At 37.8% G+C, this 24,712-nt stretch overlaps 1 protein-coding gene across 1 annotated transcript in view; it reads left to right on the plus strand.

Moving 5' to 3' along the window:
- The window catches only part of LOC121314251 (contactin-associated protein-like 2), a 489,620-nt gene that overhangs the window by 277,310 nt on the left and 187,598 nt on the right, over positions 1–24,712 (plus strand). Inside the window, exons 7-8 of the mRNA XM_041247300.1 lie at positions 1,882–2,025; positions 6,480–6,744. Of these exons, the coding sequence (XP_041103234.1) occupies positions 1,882–2,025; positions 6,480–6,744 (409 nt within the window). The remainder of the gene's footprint in view (positions 1–1,881; positions 2,026–6,479; positions 6,745–24,712) is intronic.

Here is a 24,712-nt window from a genome sequence, read left to right on the forward strand (position 1 = left end):
GTGTCAATCCTCTGCAACAAAACAAAACTCATGCAGCTGCACCCCTTTTGTGCTGCCAAACTAAACCCTGTAATCAATCCGGTCCCCCACCTTATCCAACGGCTGTGCGGCCCCCAGCTGATCACAATGGATTTGTTTAGCAACACTATAGCCACGTACCCTCCTTAAGATATCCAACTTCCGGTTTTCGTCTCAACTAAAGAGTTCGTCCATCTTGGAGACGACGTTACACTAACCTTATCGAACATCTCTCCTGGTCAGGAGGCAGATTTACTTAAGGAATTTGGGTAAAGACTACCCTTGTTTTCAGAAGGGTATCACTTTGTCACCGTGCAAGTGACATAGGGACAGTGAATGCCATCTAATTGTATCAGAAATGGTAAAAAAAAAAATGGTATCTGGAAATAAAAATGCTGTCACCATCACTGAACTGTGCATTTAGGAGGGGGTAGTCTGTAACAACTGCCCACATGTTTAGTGTCATATCCAGTTGCAATACTAAGGTTTTAAAACGTATTGCTTTACATATGTTTGAGCAGATACCCATCTCTGCTGTTTCCCTTCTGATGGCTGAGTGCTTGCCAACCACTTATCTTGGTCTTGTAATGGTAGACTAAGTGAAAGGCTTGTTGGGCTCAATACAATACTAATGATTGTGCCTCTCATTTACATTATTAATGAGCTGCTTTGTCCTTTAGGTTTTTGAGGATCATGCTTTGTCTTTTCCAGCATTCTATAGTTGTGTGTCTGAGACGTGTGCTGTTTCAAAATCTTTGATGGGAATTGTATGTTTCTGACATAGGTTGTTTTAACTGATTTGAATTAGTGAATCTCCAAAGAAATGTATTTTGCTTTCTTGGCTCTGGGAGACCTGACTCTGTGTACAGAAGTTGACACCAGACTGATGTATTATCACGCATTCACTCACGATGCAGCTCCCATGTAGAATACAATGCCTGGTAGTTTGTTCTGTCTGATGAGCACTGCAGCATTGACTTATGGATCCTGGTTGTCATTGGACCCACTAGCAGGTCAGCAGGGTCTGATTTATCAAGTTTTTCAAAGGAATACGTCTTAACAGATATTTATTTTCAGGATTTATTTAGAGGAAGCCTTATACCAAAGTCATATTACCGTGTAGCTGACATTACAAAACAAATGGGCAGTTAGTCTCAAATGAGGAAAATATAAAATTAACTCTAAAATGACTGGTGGAATAAAAATGGTGGTTGTTTTTATGCTTCATGAAAGGCTCACTGCACAACCGTTCATTGTTACCATCTTTAATGATTATCCTGTGTAAATGTGCTTTTTATTCAATCTGTTCCATAAATCATTTCAGACATTTTCGAATTGTGTTTCTTATTTGGACCAAACTTCATAACCTTTTCACTGCCAATAGAACACTACCTCTCCTGCATTCAGTGGTAAAAATGAAAACTTGCTCTATTACAATATTTGCTTAAGCATAACAGTGATAAAAATCAATGATTTGGGTGGTAAATAAGAACCCTGCAGCAGCTTGGTAGTTTATGAATGTGTGTATTGACAGGGCCCTGTTAATGAATGTTTAACTCATGAAAGCCAGCAACAGGTCTTTAAAAGTTTACTCAAAGCAGGCTGACCAATAGGAGCCCTCTGTGCTCTACACTCTTTGCTGAACTAAGTCAGTTTCCAGGCAGAACCGTGATTTGCTGTGAGAGATGAATGTCATACCTGTATGTGAAAAATGTTTTGACCAGCATGGAGAAAAGGGCTGCTCAGCAGTGTGTACCTTCAGAAATGTTTCAAAGTTAAGCAGGGGCATCTCTCTTTCAGTAAGAGGTTAAGCATTTGAAATCACATAATCATTATTGAACTGCTTCTTGTGTTTTTTCACAGATCAGCTTTGGAGGAATGCCTTTTTCTGGGAAACCAAGTTCCAGTAGCAGGAAAAATTTCAAAGGTTGCATGGAGAGCATCAACTACAATGGGAATAACATCACTGACCTTGCAAGGAGGAAGAAGCTAGACACTACAAGTGTGGTAAGAACTTTGTATCCTTTGTTAAAAAAAAACAAAAAAACTTCTGAACGAAGATTAGATTAGATATGTAGATATTTGAATGTGGGTATGCTAGAGTTCTGTCTGGGAGGATGTTAATGTTCTCTTCTTTGGGTTGAATTAGCCTGAACTTACTGTATACTAAATCATACATGAATACATTAGGGCAGGGTTATGATCTGTTTGGAGGTATAGGTAAATTAAATACCTTTTTTAGAATCTGAAATCACCATGGTGTTTGAAATCATTGCCTATACAACCCCACAGAGCTTACTGTACAGTTCTGCTGACCAGATACTGCCTAGGGGTATAGAAATATATTTACCTCTGTTTTATTAAAACAGAGGTATTATAGGAAGCCTATAATAAGATTAATATTTCAGGATGAAAAATACATTTGTGAAAAAAATTTGATACTGGATCCAAAAGTAGTTTGTTCTTTTTATTATAATTGGGCTCAGTTGCTCTCCCAAATACTTGAACATGCTCCAGGTCTTGAGCAGGTTCTGCCACAGCATTGACGCCACCAGCTGGTTGATGACCAGAGTCCTGCCCCTGAAGGAAAGCAATTTCAGCAGACCGACTGCGACCTCAGTCTTGCAGCAGTCTTGTCCTCCACTCCACTCACTTGACTGCAACCAAGGTCTCCTTGGAGCTCAGGTGGACCTACTAGTAACCCGGATCATTTATTCCAGTTGGTCCTGGCAGAGGACATGGCAGAGTAAACACTCTGGCAGCTCTGCATCCTCTCCAGAAATGAAATGAACAGGCCACTAGGAGCACGCTGTCGATGTAAGCCGACAGGACTACCCTCATGTCCGGCGCACTGAGCACCATCCCTGTGAGCCTCCTGCGACAGAAGCAGAGGAAGAGCTTGATGCACATCACATACAGTTGACCAGACAGAGGGCATCCTTGACGTACTCCTCTACTGAAAGCAAGGGCTGCAGTCAGGGACCAATTTACCTTTAAAAGGCACATGGTAGAAGTGTACAGCATTTGGAAGAGGCAGACAAACCACGGCCTGAATCTGAATGCTTGCAGGGTTCCAAACATATACTCGTGATCCACCAGGTATAAAGTCTTCTTTTGATCGAGCGACAAAAAGGTGACCGACCGACCTGTCCTTCTGCAGTAGTGCAGCAGGTCCCGAACCAGGAAGATGTTGTCAAATATCGTCCGGTTTGGGACAGTGTAGGACTGGTCCGGTGGATCACATCTGCCAGCATGAACTTGAGCTTCAAGCTGCATAGCAGCGAGACCAGACGGCAGTTTTTCAGGCAGCGGAGATCCCCTTTCTTGGGCAGCAAAGTTATCACCACCCTTCACCTATAATGGCGCATCTGTCTGGTCTCGTAGGCTTCCACTAGGACCTGTGCAAAGGAAAGCCCTAGCAAGTCCCTAAAATTTTAGTAGAACTCCACGGTCATCCCTTTGATGCCCCTCAGAGGGAGGGCATCAGAGAGCTCGGCCAAGGTCAGTTGTATCTCAAACTCGTCCCTGACACCCCTGCTGATCGTGGGAAGCCTGTTCCACAGAACCCTGCACATGTCAGAGTTTGACGGGATCCAGAGAAAAGATGGCAGAGTAGAAAGCCCTGGCCCTCTTGTTCACGCTCTCCTGATCTGTCAGAAGAGAGCCGTCATCCGCCAGAAGGCAGGTGATACTCTTGCTGCCTCCCTTCTTTTTCTGCAACGTGTAGAAGAAGTATGTGCCATAATCCATCTCCCAAAGAACTGGACTCGTGAGCACAGAAACACCCCCTGGGACCACTAGAGCTGTAGGTCACACAAGGTGCACTTCTCCTTGTACACGCTCTACTTGAGTTGGTCCCCATGATTCCCTCCGTCTGCTTGCACCCCTCATGTAACCCTAACAGAAGATTTTGATCTACACTTTCCCCATGCCCCACCACTGACCACCTGAGGAAGCTAGATCACCTGCCACGATCTAGCTGAGAAGTCAGCTCCCTCGGAGCTGCTGACGAGAGGGAGTAGGGTTCTTGCCCCACCCTGTCTGCTGGCGCAGAGGGTCCAGCCATTTCAGGTGTGGCCTCTCCCTTTTCCCCTCCAAATGTTTTGGTGAGAGGGGCAGCTGTTGCTTTAGCCCTGTCAGCAGCTTTCTTCCCCTATCCACTATCGGGTGGTGCAGAGGGTCCAGCAGATTCCGGTGCTCCCTCTCCCTTCCCCCACTCGGATGTTGTTGGGAGGGGGGTGGTACTTTTTTACCCCTGTGGACTTGGTGGAGAGTGGTGTTGGGACAGGTGCCTTTGCGCCCTGGAGCAACTCTTTTTCTGGTACTCCAGCTGTTTGCAGTGGTAGCACCACACTTCCTCGGATGACTAGAAAATGACATAATTGGTCCCCTCAAAGAGGACCACAAAACTCCCATCAACCATATCCTGGCCTGCCAGATGGATGGTTACCTGGTGTCGGAAGGACAAGACGTGACAGAGGGGCTGGTCCTTGCAGCCAAGGGGGATGGGGTGGATGGCTGTTTTTATCTCCCCTGGGCCTGAAATTGTGGCCTGAGCAGGTCATCCTTCAAGAAAGGTGACACATTTGAAAAGATGACCCTTGTGCCTAGGCCCGCAAATGGTTCGACGGGGACAAACATCCCCGCCACTGCAAGGCCTCTCTCGATCGCGGTGTTCATGGAGGCCTCTGATTTCAGGAAAAACATGGCTTTCCTGTACATTTTGAAGGCTGCCATGATGGCTGATGGTCCGACCACCTTTGCCATGGCCTTGACAAATCCCCTGATTGAGCCTGTGATACTCTCCCACTCCACACAGCAGAAATGGAAGTTAAAACACAAATAGATTTTTAAATAAAAATGAAAAACAGGTTGGTATATAAAAATAAAATATATGAAATCAAAAACTGAATTCCTTTAAGATAAAATTTAAATATAAATAAAAGAAGTGTTATAAAAAGAAAACAAAATTGAAATAAAAATTCCTCCTGCCCTTGCAAACAAGTACAAGTGCAGGGAACGAAAGAAAGACAAAAACATATAAAAAATAAATATGCAACAAGCTTTGAAAAATAAAAGGTTTAGCAATTGTTTTTAATATTTTTTTAATTGCTACTTGAGCAGCTCAGAGAAGTGTGGCATCTCAGTAGTTGTAGGATTAGTAGTAATATTCCTGTTTAAAAATGTTTTAGTTACATCACCCTAAATAGGGTGCTGAAAAAAGATTTAGCACCCTCAGACAGAGGAGGCTAACAAGGAGAGATACTAAACTACATTTAAACAAAAATACATTTAAATATTACTGCAAATTAAATATTAATTCACAATAAAATGTACCAAAAGACATGAAGAGCACTCCATTTAGAGCCCTCTGTTCAGTAAAATTCATAATAGACTGCATGGCAAACTTCACACTACAAAGAAATAACAGTACAGCATTTTGTGTCTTATTTAATTGTTATGTTTGATGACCTATAAAACACATTGTGAGATACGCAACATTTAACCAAAGTATCAAGGTTCTGATCTGAGCACAACCTGTGATGCCAGATACCTTCTCAGGCTGTTAACTTTGACAAAGCGGTGGTGCATCTGAGTATCAGAGGAGAACAAATTGTCTTTTCCTCTGGCAATTTGACATGCTTGCTGTGTACAGTGAAATGCAGGTTATAATTCATACAGAGATAATGATATTTCAATTCAATAAATCACAGAGTGAAGACTCCTAATACCAATAATTGCAAAACTACATGCAGTTCTGCATACCTTTATAGCTTTGAAACTGCAACAGTACACTACATAATTCACAATAGGCAGGAACAGCAAGCTTCGAGGGTGTTTTATAAGCACAGGGGTTTTCACGTCTGCATGCAATAAAATAAAATTGGTGCATTTGCTACATTGAAAAATATTACAATGCTCAAGAGAGCTTGCTATATAGGTTTATATAAGGTTGTTGTTGAGTCTTATTAATATGCACAGACCTCTGTATCATCCAATGCTGTTTATGAAAAGAAGAGATTGAGAGAGATAGCTATGTGGATGCTTTTCATATTCATTGGAAAAATATCCAGAAATCCACCAAGTTCTATGTCTTCTTTGCATTGAGGTATTAGAAAGGTGTTAATTTACCTGAAATTACGGACAAATTGGATATTGCATTTTTCTTGCCTGATTGATGCAAAAGGCTTCCATTTCATTAAAAGCTAGAACATTGAATTCATGTTGTATCATATATTTTCAAAGTGACTATTTATTTACAATGCAGTTAAGAAGAGTTGTTTTCATGGTAAATAGATGGTTGTAAATTCAATCTGCGCAAAAAACAGGTACAGGTTTAGTTACAGCTATATAAATATTTCTACAAAATAGTCAAATTTAAACAGGACACATGTGGCAATAATCATTATTTTGTAACTTGTTATAACTCCTCATAGCAGTTCATTTTAATTGTGTTTCAGGGTAACCTGAGTTTCTCCTGTGTCGAGACCCATGCGGTGCCTGTCTTCTTCAACGCTACCAGCTACCTGCAGCTCCCAGGCCGCGCCAACCGAAATGAATTGTCTATCGGCTTCCATTTCCGCACATGGAACCCCAGTGGCCTGCTTCTCTACAGCACCTTCGCTGAGGGTCTTGGGATGGTGGAAGTCGACTTGAATGAAGGAAAGATCAACGCCCACATTAACGTCACACAAACAAAGAAAAGCCGAATTGACATTTCATCAGGTAAGTCTGTTATTTTTTGTTCTCTGTTGTAGATGATGGTCATTAACCCTTGGAAATGCAATACATGTAGATTATACATAAATCTGGAGTGCCTTATGCAGTAGGATGCAATTGCATCCTGTAAAAACAATCTACATCTCCCTGATAGAAAATATAATTTTTTTTATTTTAGTAAGGCTTGTCCCTTAAACTGGAAAATTTAACTTAAATGAAGTAGGATTTTCAACTTATTATAGTAGGGAGTAGAGCATAGTGGCCAAAAGCCTGTACCCAAGGGCTTAATTCTAGAGGCGGGGGAAACCAATAGGCTAAAGTTAGATGACCGCACGGAACGGGAGAGTACATACTGTATGGTTTTAACGGTTAAAATTAGTATGAAGGTTAGTACAGGTCAGTCAATACAACACTGGATAGGATGCCAGTGAAGTATGTAAGAATTAATGTTGTTATGTAGTCAAGCAATTTGATTTATATAAGACTGTAGTGCTACAAGACGGTGGTAGGATGCAAATGGTTATGAAATGGTTTCTTGTTATCCCATTACATGTACTGCATTTGCAATGTCAAAAATCATTGTTCCAATTCAACCGTTAACAATGTCAGGGATGTTATCTAAATTGCTCTGATCATTTGTTTCTGTCACAAAACTCTGTATTGAACTCTAATGGGTTTTTTATTGCCTGCATGACTTCAATAGCATTGTAAAACAAAATCAGGAGTCTAAAACTGTTACAAGTTAACTGATGTTTGCCATGTTGAATGCATATCTTAGTTAATCATATGTAAGCTAGGTAAAGCATATAAAAAACCAGAGTGAAGCATCCTAACTGCAGGTTTAGAAAGTTAATCCATAACTTAATCGTAATGTAATGCTTGTTCAACCTAATGGGAGTAAATAATGGGACACTCAAGTAAACCAGTTTTCAGAAAGACCTTTGTTATAAAGTATTTTAAAGTACTGTCAGTCTAAAGTAGAAAGATAGTTGTTGACTGTTTAACAAAAATGTCACATGAACAGTCAAATCATTTGTGCTAAAGGGGGAAAAACTGGATTCAAAAAATGGATTACAAAATGTTATTTTAAAAACAGTTTTAAATAACTGTGACAGGTTGGCAAAGTGTTTATTGAGACACAGTGTAGCTGTGGTTTTAAGTGCTGGGGCGTGCATTTATTAGACAGAATAAAATCAAAAGGACAGACAAAACACACAGCTTTTCAGCATAGCCACAATAAAAAGGTTAAACAAAACAAGTATCGAACACAACATCTAAAAGAAAATCCTCACCCAATTTAAACTATTCCGGTGAGCTGGAGCCCTACACAGACTCATGTCTCTCTTCCCAACTGCTTCCCTTAATGGGGTTTTTAGCTCTCTTTTTATATCATCTGGCTGTTCACAATTAACACCTATTATCTTTTTGGGAATCCCTGCCAACCACCAACATACAAACAAAACATTATTTACATCTATTTACACACCTCCCCCCACCTCCTTGCGTGTAGCACGGCCACCTCCCCCTTTTCTAAAGCACAACCACCCTCCCTCAAGTCCCATGATGTCCATCTTCTCCCATTCTTGAGACCGGGTTGGCCTATAGTCCGACGCCTTTATGCCTGGACCAAGACCCCTCAACAGGGGACTCTGGGGCAATAGATGGGGCATCGGGAGCGCAGTTAGACGACCAGTTGGCTGCAGCCCCAGGCTGAGGTGCGAGCCCACCAAGGAAGCAGAGTAGGAGACCGGGGGACCAACTGAGCCTGGTGGTTCAGTGACCTGGGAGTCAGGTCCAGTGGCCATACATCTAGAAACAAAGGTCGGGTGTCTAGGACCGTATGGGTACAACTCCCAGGTGGCAGGCTTTGGCATAGGGGTGGTGGTCAGGGGTGTGGTGGACTAAAACTGCTGCTTGTGGCAGCAACAAATCCCCAGGTGTCAGCATCAAAGGGACCCCCAGGTGATAACGCTCAGACATCCCAGGCGGTGATGGCCAGGCATCCTCGGGCGGTGACAAAGAGGCATCCCTGGGCAGTGCGGAACAGGCAGCCACAGGCAGTGCAGGCTAGGCAACCCCGGGCAGGGCAGGCTTGGCATCCCCAGCCAGTGCAGGACAGGGCCAGAACTGTCCCTCGTGAGACAATGGCAGGAGCGGACTGGCAGGAGGCGACAGCAACTACTGGCCAACGAGGTCATAAAAGCACTGTGACAGGGACGGCTGTAGTGGTGGTCAGGACAGAAGCAGGAACCAGACAAAACCAGTAACAGTACTGCAGTGCAAAAGACGCTGCGTGTGCAGTTTTATTTTTAACACAAAAAGTAAAATAAAAGATTTAACAAAAACACTTGCTCATAGAGCCAAAACAAAAAAGATAAACAAAAACGTTGCAAACACTAAACACAAAAAACAGGTCAGGCTGGGCAGTTGCAGTTGCTGTTGCTGTCGCTGTCATTGTTCCTATTTATATTTTAGTTTTGTTTCTCTCTCGTCTCCTCCGCTCTCGTTCTACACTTCCGAACACCCACCCTGAGTGCAGAGAGCTGCAGGCTTATATGCAGGTGACCATCTCCCGATTAGCAATAAATTAATCTCGTAATTAATAGGGAGATGACCACCTTCTGCACAAGGTTTTTAATTGTGGATGGGGCTTCCCATCCTCGCTACCAAACAAAAACTACGCTTCTTGCTTTCATATTTGATAAAACAATAACAAAACGTGTGGCTTTCGCTGTCATTTAAAAATACACAAATACAATAAATAAATCGTAATACAAAATAATAAACTGCACAAGGGTGGAGGGGTATCCTGTTCTAAAAATAAACAAATACATTTATGGCAGGGCTTTGCCTGCCCCCTTTTCATGTGCAGGGCTCCTCTCCCTGTCACAAGCACCAATTCACATTGATGTATATTTAACTACTGACTTAGAAAATCCCAGTGCCAATACAAGTTTGATCCACAAGGTGAAATGGTTAGTAATGTGGTCATGAACCTGAACTGATTGTGTACAGTAGAGTAGAAATAAGAACATGTCGGACAGCATTCTAGAACATTCTAATTATACTGCAGAAGAACTTTTTTCTTATTTTTTGTTATTTGTACCATCAATGCTTTGTATCATCAATGCTTGCCTGCCTCTGAACTACTAAACGTTACTATAACGTACTTTTTCTTAGTGTAAAGATAAAATTAGCATACCGGTTTCCAGTAAATTTGTTTTGTTAGTATTAATCAGGTTTGTAATATGCCTCACACAAACGCACACTTAAATGAGCTTTCATTTACTTTCTTGCTAGTTAAACTTTCCCTGCAGACTTTGTCTATAATTGCCTTGTTTTCTAGCCTTTGGTTACTCGTTCTTATGTTGATATTTGAGCCTGTGTCTCACAGTAGTAAACATATTATTTTTATGATTGACATCCTCATTTAGATAGTAATTTAATGACTTGGTAAGAATGGAAATGTGAAACAGTAGTTTTTCAAAAGCAGCAAACACTTTTATTTTGCCTAAAAGCACAGGATATGCAGGTCAGGTGACACAGGTTACTTCTCCAACTCTCCACCCCCAGCTAGCACAACCCTTACAACATTGCAGCATTGTAGGTTAACCCCAACCAATCAGTGGCTGCTATCAGCCCCACTGCTCCTGGCTCCTGCCAGATGCACGGAATAATCCCCCGGGAGCAGTTTCCCGTGCTTGGTGGGGGTCAGCGATGGTGCAAGGTTAGGCCGAGTAAGTGATCCTGTGCACGGGAGGCTCTGCAAAGTGGTATAGTTCAGTGCAAGCGCAGTTCAAGCACAGACGTACTCACAAACAAGTGCCAGTGCCAGCCGTCCTTTGTTCCAATATCTTATCTGAATTGTGTTCACCTGGTTAAATATATGCTTTTTTCCATCATCTTCTCACATTTTCAGTTTGTGTAAACATATGTACAGGATGCTAAGAGTCCTTACTTGCTTGAATGACTAAAGGCTGCTTGCCGTAGTGGAAAAGTCTCATACATGCATAATACATTAAGTGTCATATAGCAGAACTGACCAGTGGCAGTATTCAAGAGAAGGGTGTTCAAGACATGTTTAGTTTGAAAAGCATTGGATCCTGTGATAGGACAACGTCACCCGCCAGGCTGTTACAACCAAGATGGGAGACAGACACAGAATTTGCAGTTTCAGAGCGAGTACACACGTTTAATAAATAAATAATTAAACACTAAACATTAAACAGAACAAAACACATTAACAAAATAAATGACACAAGCGCCAAAACAAAAGGTCTAAAGAAACACTCACAGAGACATAAACAAACAAACGAGATGGGACAGCACGGAACACAAAAACACCTTCACTTTCACCTTTCATCTCTAACCATTCTAACTCTAACCATTGTAACTAACACCCGTGATCACCCGATTTATACACTGGCTAGAGCCGTAATTAATCATTCAGTCTGTTTCTTTTTAATTGCATGGTGTGTTACACAGTTATATGTGCTTACCAACTAATTACTGTATTAGTTCCGCTCTCATTTTTTGTGTGATAAACACGTCACAATAAAGAATGTGCAAGGGACTGTTCTCAGCATGATTAGAAGTAGGAGGTGGGCATGTAATATCATAAAAAAAGGTTTTTTTTTTTTAATAATACATGCACTCACTGACTAACTTAGAGAGGTTTCATTGCTAAGAAGATGTGTTTGCACTATATTAGGCTGAAATCTTTTATAATTACAATAATTTACCATTTTCAGTGGTAAGGCAGTGTCACAACAATGGCAAAGCAATGGATCAGTACTAAGGACAATGGACAATAGAGTGGTGCGAGCCTTAGTGTTAACCTTTTCATATTTTCACATACCACTGTCACCCAATGTACTGCCTCTATATATAACTCTCTGGGCCATCATATGAGAACAACTGTGAAATATTTGTTCCAAGTCTACAACTATGACTAAAAGTTTTGCATCACTCTGTAGAATTAACTAATTTTGCTCCATAAAGTCGTATGAAACCTGTTGAATAATGTTACATTAACATATTGAATTACACACTGCTTTGTAGTTTTCCATCTATTTAACAAAAAACTGACAAAAATTGAGAAATGTGACATTTCAAAATTTAACATGAAATACTTTACTACTGTTACGGCTTCCGCTAATCTTTTTGCGATATCATTTTGTAGTTTCTTTGATTACATGATGTTTTAAAAGATTTAAATGATGTTCATATGTTTTAGGCTTTTTTTTTTTTTTTTTTTTTTCATCTCAATCCTTAAATTGTAAGTGATGCAAAACCTTTCGGCCATAGTTGTAATGCGTTTATCAGTGCTGCTCTGTAGTCTGCTAAGGGTTCTGTTAAGGTCTAAGTAGTATCAACCATGAAATAAGCTGTAACTTCCATTTGCAAATCAGATGATTCCGCTGCAACTTCTTGTCACCTCATTTTCCTTCTCATTTTCCACTTCCTTGTGATAATTCTGCTGTACATACTGGTCAAAGAGATCTATGTAATTCAATTATTTATTTTCCATTTAACTACAATTTATGTATGTATGTTACATTCAACATGTTATCAATGCACAGTAATCTGCATTACTCTTTGCCATTTAGAAATTCAATAAGGCTGTTGTAGTGGACTTGCGATGCAAACGCATTTAAGAGGAAGAAGAAAATCTGAAGCAGGCGATGTTACAGCAAGTGCAATAATAACGTACATTTTTTACTTCCCCTTGTTCAACAAGCAGTGTCTTGAAGGACACTTGAGAATACAATCAGTTTTTAAAATCTTTTTACCTGCCTGCCTAAAATATTGTATAGCAGGCTTAAAACTCAATTTTAAATGTATTAAAAAATAAAAATAAAAAAAACCTGTGGTGATTGTTTATAAGTAGACTAACTTTTCTAAGAGATTGCAACAGCAAACTTAGTGATGAAAGGCTGATGACAGAAAATATGTACACACTGTAACCGTATAGGAGTAATGAAAAAAACTGGCAAAGAAATTATCCGAACATTTTGTTTTTCTCTTGGGTGATAAAAAACAGTAATATTAGCTTTACTGCAAGATTGGGGGGAAAAAAAAAAAGCGCTTTTCTCTCTGAAATATTGTTGAATTATATAGTATATTTAGATGCTTATCAATGATTATCCTGTTACTCTCTAAAAGAAAAAAAAAAGATTAGTGAAGGAGTCAACTTTGATATACAAGTATTACAGTGCCTATAGTAAGTATACAGTCACCTGTGACATAGCCTGGACTTGATGCACATCCTGCATTCCATGTGGAGCGCCTTTTCTGGATGTGCCACTTCGGAGCCCATGACAGGCAAGAGATTTTTTTATTGTGAAACAACAGTTAATGAAATATAAAAAAAAACAGAAATGTCTTGGTTAGATAGGTATTCACCCCAAGTCAATACTCAGCTATTGTTGACACATGGACAGTTTCTCCCATCTCAGCCATGGAACGCTGTAGGTATTTCAGAGTTGTCATTGGCCTCTTGGTGGGTTCTCTAATCAATGCCCTTCTTATCCGGCTGCTCAGTTAGGGAGGACGGACTGTTCTAAGCAGATTCTGGGTGGTGCTGTATAACTACCTAATCTTACAGAGACAGGTGTATTTAATCTGAAATCATGTGAGCCGCTTTTATTGCACACAGATGGACTCCATTTAACTTGTTGTGTGAATTCTGAAGGCAATTGGTTGCACCTGAGCTTATTTAGGAGTGTCATAGCAAAGGGGGTGAATACTTATCTAACGAAGACTTTGGAGGTTTTTATTTTTAATTGATTTGTTTTTTCACCCCCCCTTCTTCCCCATTATTTCACACATTGAAAGTGTTGAGTAGGTTGTGTAAATCAAAGGGGAAAAAAATCCAATTTAAATGCATCAAAATTTCAGGTTGTAACACAACAAACTGTGAAAACATCCAAGGTGAGTGAATACTTACCATAGGCACTGTGTATCTTAAATCACAGGTGCAGTACCTTATGTTGTGTTGCAGAATTCTGTCATAATTAGCTGATGCTGTGAAGAATTGGGATTGCGACCCATAATTCATTATATGTACAGTGAAACCAGACTTTCAAAAACTCTGGTGTACATAAAGTACTTTATTTAATATACATGAAAACTATGTATATTCTTGTTACTCTCCAGTGAGGGCATTTATATTTTAAAATTTGACTAGGAAGAATTTTTCTTTTTTTTAAGAGGCTTTTGTACACACATTGGCTTATAAATATATTTTGAATATATTTTAAGAACATTAGAGCAAAACAATAAGTGTATTTATATTTCAAGTAACTGATTAACCTACTTCAAGTGCTAGTAATCATTAGTTAGTATATGTATTTTGACTCAGCTGCTATTTAATTGAAATAAAATGTAACATTTAATAAAGGTTACCTGTTTACAATGTACAATTATTGCGTTTAGTACAGCTGCAGTATTTTTTTTTTTTTTGTTTGTTTTTTTTTTTTTTTTTTTTGCCACTATACCCCTGATGCTGTTAGAGACATCTTTTTGGGGTGTAGTATGATAATTCAAAACAATGTATATGTAGATGTCAGTCATACTAATGTAGTAGACCACTGCTTCTCTGTGCCCAGGGCATTAACCATGTCAGTTATGTTTGTCCATATTTTTTTTTGTGTTGTGGAATATACAACTTTACTGCTGTTTTGCTTTTTTGCTAGCTCATCCAACAAATCATGCAGCTGGGCTTTTTCAGAAAAAAAAAAAAAAAAAAAAAAAAAAAAACTCTTGCCGCTTTCTTTCTTTTTTGTTGCTCTAACCTTCCTCCTCTGCCAGACTCATTTTTTCCAGCTTCAGTCAGCAAGCTTTTTCTTTTGCTCTGTTCTTTCCTCCATTTTACTTTAGAATACATGTACCACAATTCACCTGTAGTTCTCTATACCAAGTAAGTGCTTTCTCCACCCAAAATAAATATTAATTACACAGGTGCAGACAGTAATGCAAAACAACTTAATAGTGGCATTACTATGTTTTGGGAACAGTTATGTAACTGGGTAATGGATTACTTCACGTATGGTAAGTCCCACTCACACAATGACACTTAATAACCCCCTCAGGGCACAGATCAAAGCAACTATTTAAGCAGATAAGCAAACAAGCCTTCCAGGCTTCCTGCTTTACTGTCCAGAGGTCTTGCACATCTTCTATCTAGTGCTTTATTTTAAGAGTAGCTGAGTGATCCTGCATGCTTACGGCTGTATATGCTGTAATATATGGAGCCCCAAGGCACCTCTGAAGTTTCTTTGGATTTGTGCTGTATGCCCAGATGCAAGGTGATTTGAATACTTTGGAACCAATGTGCAAAGCAGTTTACCTTCTGTATCTGCTGAAACTATATGACTGAACTGTAATCACTGAAATAGCTTTTTCTTCTTTTTTTGCTGCTGCTGCTGCCTGTTGCAGTTAATTCTTATACTTTGCAATAGAACATTGTTTCTATTGTTCAGGTACTGCATATGTCTTGTAATATCATAGCCCTTAATAAACTGTGCTATATTTGATGAATAAGCAGTACTGGTGTTCCATTTACACATATTTTCAACATTCCTTTAGCTTTATGTTATCCTTTTCCAAATGATCTTCACTGAGCAGTGCACATATAGCAATTATCCATACTAAGGGAAGTGCATTATCTTAACTTTAAAGTCCCTATTTTACTGTGTTAGCTAACATGATGCAAACATATTGAAAGTAGTCCCCCAATATATCATCTGTAGTATTTACCTTACAATTGGAAATGTTGAAAACTGTAGCAACATGTTTAGGACAGGACATTTCAGATGTATCTCTAGCTCAAACCAAGCTGATATGAGTGCTGTGTGCCTTGTGAAATTTCACTTTCATGCCATATGAGCAAACCTTTGCCCCTGCAGTGAACACCTTTAGTAGGACACTGTTACAAAGCATTCATGGAATACTGACTACTTTTGCAGTGCATTTCTAACCCTTAAAGAGGTCAACATTGTTATACAGTACTGCACTTTTATTAAAATGTTGAATTGACAAATACATTTGCAAAGACAAAATACACTATGGAAAATATACTGAAAATCAAATAATGAAAGACTAGCAAACAATTACGAATTTACCATGATTACTCTGTAACTACATTTAAAATGCCATATGCAAGTAGTAAATGTGCTATTTAGTGAAGCCTGTGCAACTCTGATATGCTTCCCTACCTCACTTTCTCACAGTCAGGATTGAGGAGTCTACTTTGAGGCAGTTTTCGGCTGGAATAGGTCGTGAGCATACACACACACACACACTGAATTTATGAACTGTTAACATAACTTTCAAGATGTAATCGAACCACTTAGTTTGACTCAGATTTTTTTTTTTCTTCTCCTACCCCCCCCCCCCCCCCCCCCCCCCCCCCCCCCGACAAAAAAAAAAAAAAACAGGATTATTTATTCGAATTAGTAGCACTGCTCCGTGTCTCTGCTATCTCCCGTCGTGAAAAAGGACACAGAGTTGTTCTTCAGTGGATTGTAGCATGTGAACCTGTAAGTTAATGCCATAATGATAACCATAGCATCAGCCAAAACGCTAGAGTTCTGAAGTACAGCTTATAAATATGTTAAAACCATAGTATCTTTTCATTAGTGGAAAAGTAACTTTGAAAGTAGCAAGCTACTTTTTCCAAGTAGCCTTATGTGTAGCTAGCTACTTTTTTTTTTGTCAGAATAGCTTGCAGTACAGCTAGCTACTTTTTTTTTTGTCAGAATAGCTTGCAGTACAGCTAGCTACTTTTTTTTTTGTCAGAATAGCTTGCAGTACAGCTAGCTACTTTTTTTTTTGTCAGAATAGCTTGCAGTACAGCTAGCTACTTTTTTTTTTGTCAGAATAGCTTGCAGTACAGCTAGCTACTTTTTTTTTTGTCAGAATAGCTTGCAGTACAGCTAGCTACTTTTTTTTTTGTCAGAATAGCTTGCAGTACAGCTAGCTACTTTTTTTTTTTTGTCAGAATAGCTTGCAGTACAGCTAGCTACTTTTTTTTTTGTCAGAATAGCTTGCAGTACAGCTAGCTACTTTTTTTTTTGTTGTCAGAATAGCTTGCAGTACAGCTAGCTACTTTTTTTTTTGTCAGAATAGCTTGCAGTACAGCTAGCTATTTTTTTTTTGTCAGAATAGCTTGCAGTACAGCTAGCTACTTTTTTTAGAAGTAGCTTTTAGCTTTAGCTAGCTACTTTTTCAAAGTAGCTTCCCCAACCCTGATGGCAAATAATGACCAGAAACAACAAGAGAGATACATACATAATACACAGAACATGACATTAAATGTGTAATACATTAAATATGAGTACACTGCAAATAATATACAGGCAACATATCCATTTTAACAGTTTCCTACCAATACTGATGGAGAGCATTAGACTACTGGTTCAATATTATTATTTTAAGAGGGGTGCAGGTTAACCTTCGTAAACAGACATGGGGTCTGCAAGAGCCTCAGGTTTCCCACCACTGAACTGGTGTTTTAGTGATTTCTCAGTAGCTTCCTAACGTTGTGCAAAGCAAACATTTTAAGTTTTGCTTCAATCTAATAAAAAAAATAACATTATTTTAAAAACCTATTTCTCGGTAATTGCTGTTTGGAATGCTTTACCTGGGTAATGACTCGTAACCCTTATGGAATAGCTGCTATATTAATTTCCTTATGGAACGGCTAACAATCAAATAAACAATCTATTCCTTACCAGTGCCTCTTCTCAACCATAACCTGTGGTGTGTGACAAAGCTTACCTCTTTCATATTGGAAGCTTGTGATTTATAATTCGAAATGAGAACATATGGGATGATTCCCACTAGAAAGGTTAAATGTGCCTCTTGTCAATGTGATTATCTACAAACCTGCACAGTTGTGACCACAAAATCTGCAGTAAAGCAATAAAGCTTCATTAAAATGCAAAATATTTTAAACCAATTTTGTATTATTAATTAGCTGGATGAAGGGCGTCTGGCCGAAAAGTTGATCTGTTTTTAACTTTGTTCTTCTAAATAATAAATAATAAAGAATAGAAATTTGATCTACAATCAACTATTATGGTGTTGGACCTCTACTTGCGTCAATTGTGAACAGTGTTGGGATATTTAGGAGACTGATCCTGGAGGTAACACTCGGAAATAGAAATACTGGGAATTATATCAAATAGTTGGTGTGCGATATAGGCTACATATTTTGGAATTTAGTATTATTAAAGTAGAAATTACTTTGAGATTCTGAAGTGCTGAGCTACTTTCTGACCATATAGTAAGAATGAAGATGTTATTAGTTGCCACTTATCTCCTGTATTAAACTGGTGTGTCTACTATTTGTGGTTCATTTTGGTCTTGTCTGGGAGGCACTTCACTCACCATAGCAACATTTACTTCAGACCAGAATAATATTGAGCCCACACATAGGTGATTTAGAAGCTCAATTTAGCAACCAACTAGTATAGATGGGGGTACAATGTATTATACCAAGTATATTAAGTTCGACTGCCTTGTAACTGACTTGTGCATGAATTTGACACATACCAAATTTGGATGCAAACAAGATTTAGCCTAATTAAAATGACCTTCAGTATAGATTGTTCTTTTATTCATGATTAGACAACTGGCAGCTTTTAAATCAAACATTACAATTGTATAGTTGATGGATTTTTGAAGTGAGAGAGTGTGAGACAGTCACTGACTTGTAACTGAGTTTGTGAAAACCAAACTGTGTTTTTGCTGCTGGTCACTGCTCCAGAATTATTATTTTTTTTTTTTAATCAGTGCCATTAGCCAGTCTGAAGCAATGGGTTAGGGTTAGGGTTAGGTTTAGGGTCAGTGTATTGCTTTCGCCATACTGTACTGGCACTGACTGTAATATCCAAATAATTTTGGAAAGTTAGTAGTTGGGTTTTTATGGAAATAAAAAGATGCCGCACTTAAGGGATATGAATGAAACACTGAGGATGTTCAATACAGGTGCGCGGCTTGCTTAAAAAAGCACTGCAAAGTTAGGAAATACACAATTAAGAACAGCATAGCTCTGAAAATATTGACTATTTTGAAAAGCCTATTGAGGTCCATTGATCTAAATAATATAGGGTCCTAACCTTAATGAAGTGCAAACGGGATTTTGCAATATTTTCTTTTTTTTTTTTTCTCCCAGAAAATGTACAATACGGCCCTGAGTGAAAATGTTGCATCAATCCAACAGATATTAAAAACAGAGAAAAGAGGAAGTAGAGACCAGTCCTGCTGTTTAATACAGGTTACCGTAGTGATAGTCATTGATAAATCCAGAGTTCATTGGACGGTGTGGGAGCTTTGAAGATATCGTAAACCACAGACCTGCTAATAATACATATATTAGCACTATATCCTGTTAGTTTATTACACTTTCAAATAGGAATAAAAAGACATGGCATGCACTTCTGTTCTTAGCTGCAGTCAGAGAAAATAGCAGAAACACATTCCAAAGCTATAGGCTGTATGAGATGTGTGCTCCACACATTCAAATATAGGCTATTTTAATGGTTATTTAAGTAGCCATCCTCTCCCTCTTAGTATTATGTTTTTTGTAAGCAGCTAGCTTATTTCAGTGCACTCTCAGGTTTATAATTTGTGGCAAATTAGTTTAACTAGCCATATACATATTGCTACTTTTATTTTGAGTTTATTATTATTATTATTAATAGTAGTAGTAATAGTAGTAATAATAATAATAATAATAATAATAATAATAATAATAATAATAATAATAATAAAGTGTTAATTACTTTACAAAATGTTCTTTATTATCCTAGTGCCTTGCATTTTATTTTATTTTGTTTTCACTGCAGGTGCCATAAACTAAAAGAAGATTACTTTATTTTGACAAAAGGTAGTTAGAGTGTATCGCGCTACAGAAAGTCGCTGAAAACCGGGTCTTTATTTTGAGTAAAATGTTGGGACACTGGGACCTTTGATGGAAAACTGGGACTGTCCCAGCCAAGACGTCTGGTCACCCTATCCACAGCATTTCTATAGCAACCTTCTAAATCTTTCAGACTGCTGTATCAGCAAATTAAAAGCTTTTAACAAGTAAAAGTCTCAGTGTAGTTTCTTACCATAATCAATTTGAAAATTATTGTTCTGAAAACGTGTCTTAACCCTTTAACTTTCAATGATTTGTGCTCTTGTTGCAGTCCTAGGCTGACTGAATAACATTTGGGTCAATTAATAAGCTTACGTTCCCAGCACAATCTTTTAATTCTCCCAAAGATTGTCTGTATTTGAAGTTTTTGTGTAGATACATAGTACTGTTATCATAGTTTGCATTGTGTGTTGAATTATGGAATTACATTTCCCTCAATCCATTCCTCAGGCACACAAGTGAATAAGACGAGACTGGTGAGTTCCTTATTGTTTTTCACGGTGGAGTCATTCAATATTTTTTCTCTCTGTTTAGAACAATAGAACAAAGGGTAATTATTAAGGATAGTTTTAACAAGCAGTGGTTGTTTGTTACATATACAGCTATGGCTAAAAGTTTAGCATCACCTAACATTTTAGGATTGAGGCATACTCTTTAAAAAAATAAAATTAATATAATTTAGACATTTTATTTAACATAACTTTTAACAAATAAACTACACAATTATATTGCAAAAGTCTGCCAGAAGCTGTAGTAGTAGTACAGTATTTCATGTTAGATTTCAAAATGTGACATTTTTAAATTTGTTAGTTTTTTCATTAAGAATATGGAAAACTTTCATTTGACTTTATGAAGCAAAATTAGTTAATTCTATGGGGTGATGCAAAACTTTTATCCATAGCTGTACTGTAAAACAGCAGAAGCCCAATGCAACCAGCTCTTGAATTATGGAAGTTATGTTACCAGTGTGGTATTATTATATCACTGCTCCATTGCAATCACTTTAAAGGTTATTTGGTAAAGGGCATGAAATATTGTTTTAAGTCTAAGTTTAGGACCACTTGCTTAAACAAATTTAATTTTTAACTTTTTAATTAGGACCTGAAGTGGGGTTTCAGGAGGCAAAACTGGGCACACATGTATTGATTCTTATATTAAGTTGTTTTATTCCAGAACTAATATTCACACAGTAGTGTTGAATATAGAAATAGTCAACATGTTTGTCAGTTATTTATTTTAGTATTTATAAACTATTTGGTCTTCTTTTTAGTCAGATCACCCCCTGCCTGACACCATCTTCATTGTTAATGTCAGGAAAATGAAAACACAGATACCTTTTATATGGCTTCCAGAAAACAGATGTATCCCTGTTAGATATTCAGACTGTAGATTTGTATTTCTACCAGTGAGTATCAATCAATATATGAAACAACAAAACAAAACAAAACTAGCTGCATACAGATAGGCTTTAAAGTGTGTTGTGATGTAAAGAGTATTTGGGCAGGGATTTAAAGCTCAATAGCCCTTGAATTTATTTGAACCTTATTTATGTTTTATAGCAGCTAAACATTGTTTTTCTGCCTTCACAGTGGGGTGATTACTTTGAGAAAGGATTATAGTTGAAAAGTTTTACATTGAATTGTTAAGTTTCTTTTTCAGTACAGTAACATCTGCCTAATTTGGAATCACACGGGACTAGAAAAATGTGTCGGATTTTACTGCGTGCAGGTTTACAGGTACAGCACTGTAAAATCTAATAGTGTACTGAAAAAAGGTATCATTGGCAAACTAGCTGAACATTTATTATTATTTATTAATTCAAGGTTTGTATTAATCTCAATTGTACTTTATCCATTATGTAACAAAGATGTATGTACCTGTGGGATATGTATGTAATTTGTGCAGCATACTTGATACATTTAGAAAAGAAAAATCACATGACTTTGTGCTTTTAGTCAGACAAGACTTACAAAGGCATTGGGTCGAGACCCATGCATTACAACTATAGAGGTGGGCTTAGACAGGTTTTTCTAGTTTTGAAAACACCTTACAGCATGTCATTAATAAATGACAAAACGTGACACACAAATGTTACCCCCAAACAGGGACAGTTTTAGATCAGAAGTAGTGGAACCATTTTTAAAGCAAAAATATATGCTGTTTGAGAAAACAAAAAAATTTGTAACACCTGATGTAATTAGAAGGGGTGTGCACACATTATTACAAACCTCTCCTTTTGGCAGACATGCCGATCTGTGCTCACTACTTAAATAATTGCAGACAACAGGAATTGCAATTAAAAAAATTTGATTTATAATTTCTGTATATATTTTTTACCAAAATTGAGCCATATGGTTAATGCACACAAATATTGACAAACCTTTAATAGTAATTGGTTGATTCCTGATGCCTGATTTTTTACATTACTGTATGCAACCATGAATACTCCTTTACAAAGATGTGTATGAAATGTACATTTTTTACCCTTAAAGAAATAAACTAGGGAACAAGGGAGTTTCCAAGTCAATAAAAGGTTCCTGAACACTCAAGAAATAGCCTAAAGGCAAACAGCATACTGTGGCTTATCCAGAAGTAACTAAAAACCCACAGGGATTAATGCTATAAAAAAAGGCTGTGAGTTGTTATGCTTTTATGACAGGTCATGTGCTGTATCAAAATGTACAATATTCAATATAAATAAAACTTCAATGGAAGTTCAACATGCACAAATTAGAAGAGATGTTATTTTGCACAGGCATTTGGAGGATCCTTCCCATGTCTATTATAATGGCTACACTGTGCATTGATCTTTACTTTTATTAAATCTGTTTTATTTAAGTTGACATGCTTAGAAACAAAAGCCTTGAGAAATAAAACTAGGCTGTTCACTGTAGTGCGTGTGAACTTAAAATGTAACTTTATTGCTAAACCGGTAACATAATATGTGTCAGTATTTCATAATATGTGTCAATAATGTGTTTGTATGAACCAGCACACAAGTCACTTTTTAAATTAATATTCGATTCACATGCAGTGAACTGTATTCATGATTTGTTTGGCTACTAATTAATAAAAACTTGCAGATTTCAAATGTCAGGTAACACACATTTAATATGCATTTCAGTGTCACCATTAACACATACTGATCATTACTTGAAACAACACCAACAACATTTTCATATTCATTTTTACTGTGTCCAGGGGGATAGACTTAAGACTTAACGAGTGGATGCAGCAGCAATACTTCAGTTCCATACAGTAACTGCTTGTCAAAATGAGCCTGTCTCTTTTGAGCAGTGGTTAAGATCTGAGCTGCCAAGTGCAAGGCACAGTTTTCTATCCAGTCTCCATTACAGTTACCTTGCCATGTCCATCCTTGCATCTGCAATAGGCAAAACTAAATCCATTCAATATAGTAAAATGAAACAATATAATATATACCACAAATTGAATGGAAAAATGAGACAGCTATGAAAACTAAGTGAACCCCGACTGACACCTGTTATATTGTTTTTCCCGTTAAGATCTAAACGTTAATTGATTTCTTTTACACCAACATGTATTTCTGATTAACACCTAAAGTGACTATAATTGTCAAAGTGATTGGCCCGTGTACACTGTTTCATGAAGTAAATCACCCTCATTATCTCCTGTCAGTTAAAGCTGCTTGCTTCCGCATGGGATGGGGATTTCTGTAAGAAGAGTAAGGCCATCTTGTACTAGTATGAATGCTATGGATAAAAATAATTTCAGAATGCCACCACCAAGCCTGCTTAGCTAAACTTTTGCCCTCTTTTTAAAGTTGCTAAATTCCTGATTATCCCTCATTATTTACGACTTTGATTCACAAAATAAACAATAATATATATGATACACATGGTTTTATTTACTGTGGTTGGTGGTGGAATTATATTATATATGCTTTTAATCTATCCCATTCCCTTAAAACTATGTTTCTCTTAACCGGAGAAGATTGTTTAGTTTCAAATTCCCTGCCTAGATGGAAGCAAGCTGTGCAGTGCTAGTGCTAATTGAGTGCAGCACACTGGTGAATCACTTGAACAACAGTCCCCTTACAATATAAATAAAACAAGGTTAATTGAAGGAAAATAATTACAGTTTCAAAAACATCTTTGTGCGTTACTCAAGGAGGACATACCTAGTGCATGCAGTGGCAAGCAAGTGGTTCATGAAATAATTAGGACCTCTTCAGGAGGTGCTGTCTTTTCAGATTCAATTACTGTGTGTGCCATGATCCTAGCTTTTGCTTATATTTGTTTTTCACAAAGCAGTCTTATTGCTACTGAAGCAGGTTGGTCAGTCATTATATTTGGCTGTCCCACAGCTGTGACTCATGGTCAGTAATGCTTAGTGGAGCAATGAATATACCACCTGTTGGGAAACGCTCTGAAATAAACTTCAATTAAATCAGCATCAGGCTTGTCAATGATCTGGTCATCTGCTTCTGAATGCCATAGCAGCTCAATTACCTCCTCATGTCAGGGGATAATCAAATGTAACCTTTACCAAATTAACTTAAATGGTAATGCATTGTTACCACAGTGACAACATTGCGGTTACATAATACAAGCTACAATAGTATGGACCAGTAACACAGTGGTAAAATGTTTCATATTTTAATATACCAATGGTATCACATTGATATGAACTAATATACACTGGTAATCCATTGTAGTATACCATAGTATCAATGTCTGGTGCTACAATTTCAGGGCCAGCGCACAAAATGAATTCCAAATACAATATTGACATTGCTTGCAATCTGTCTACTAATGCTTCTGTGGGTGTTTGATTAGGGAAATGCACTGACATTATAATGGTATCCCAGTAGTTTTTTCAGCTTCCTACAAGGAATCCCATGTAATTATAATGTCCTTGCAGTGGAACTTAATGTCACTATATCTAATGACAATAACTACATTATTAAGATGGCACAGTCATTTTGCTATCTAGAATGAGAGATATGCCAACAGAAAAAAGTATTATGCAGTCAAAATAAACTGTATTTTATCCTTTCTGTGTAGA

This window comes from Polyodon spathula, chromosome 4, assembly GCF_017654505.1.
Source record: "Polyodon spathula isolate WHYD16114869_AA chromosome 4, ASM1765450v1, whole genome shotgun sequence".
Taxonomy (NCBI): domain Eukaryota; kingdom Metazoa; phylum Chordata; class Actinopteri; order Acipenseriformes; family Polyodontidae; genus Polyodon; species Polyodon spathula.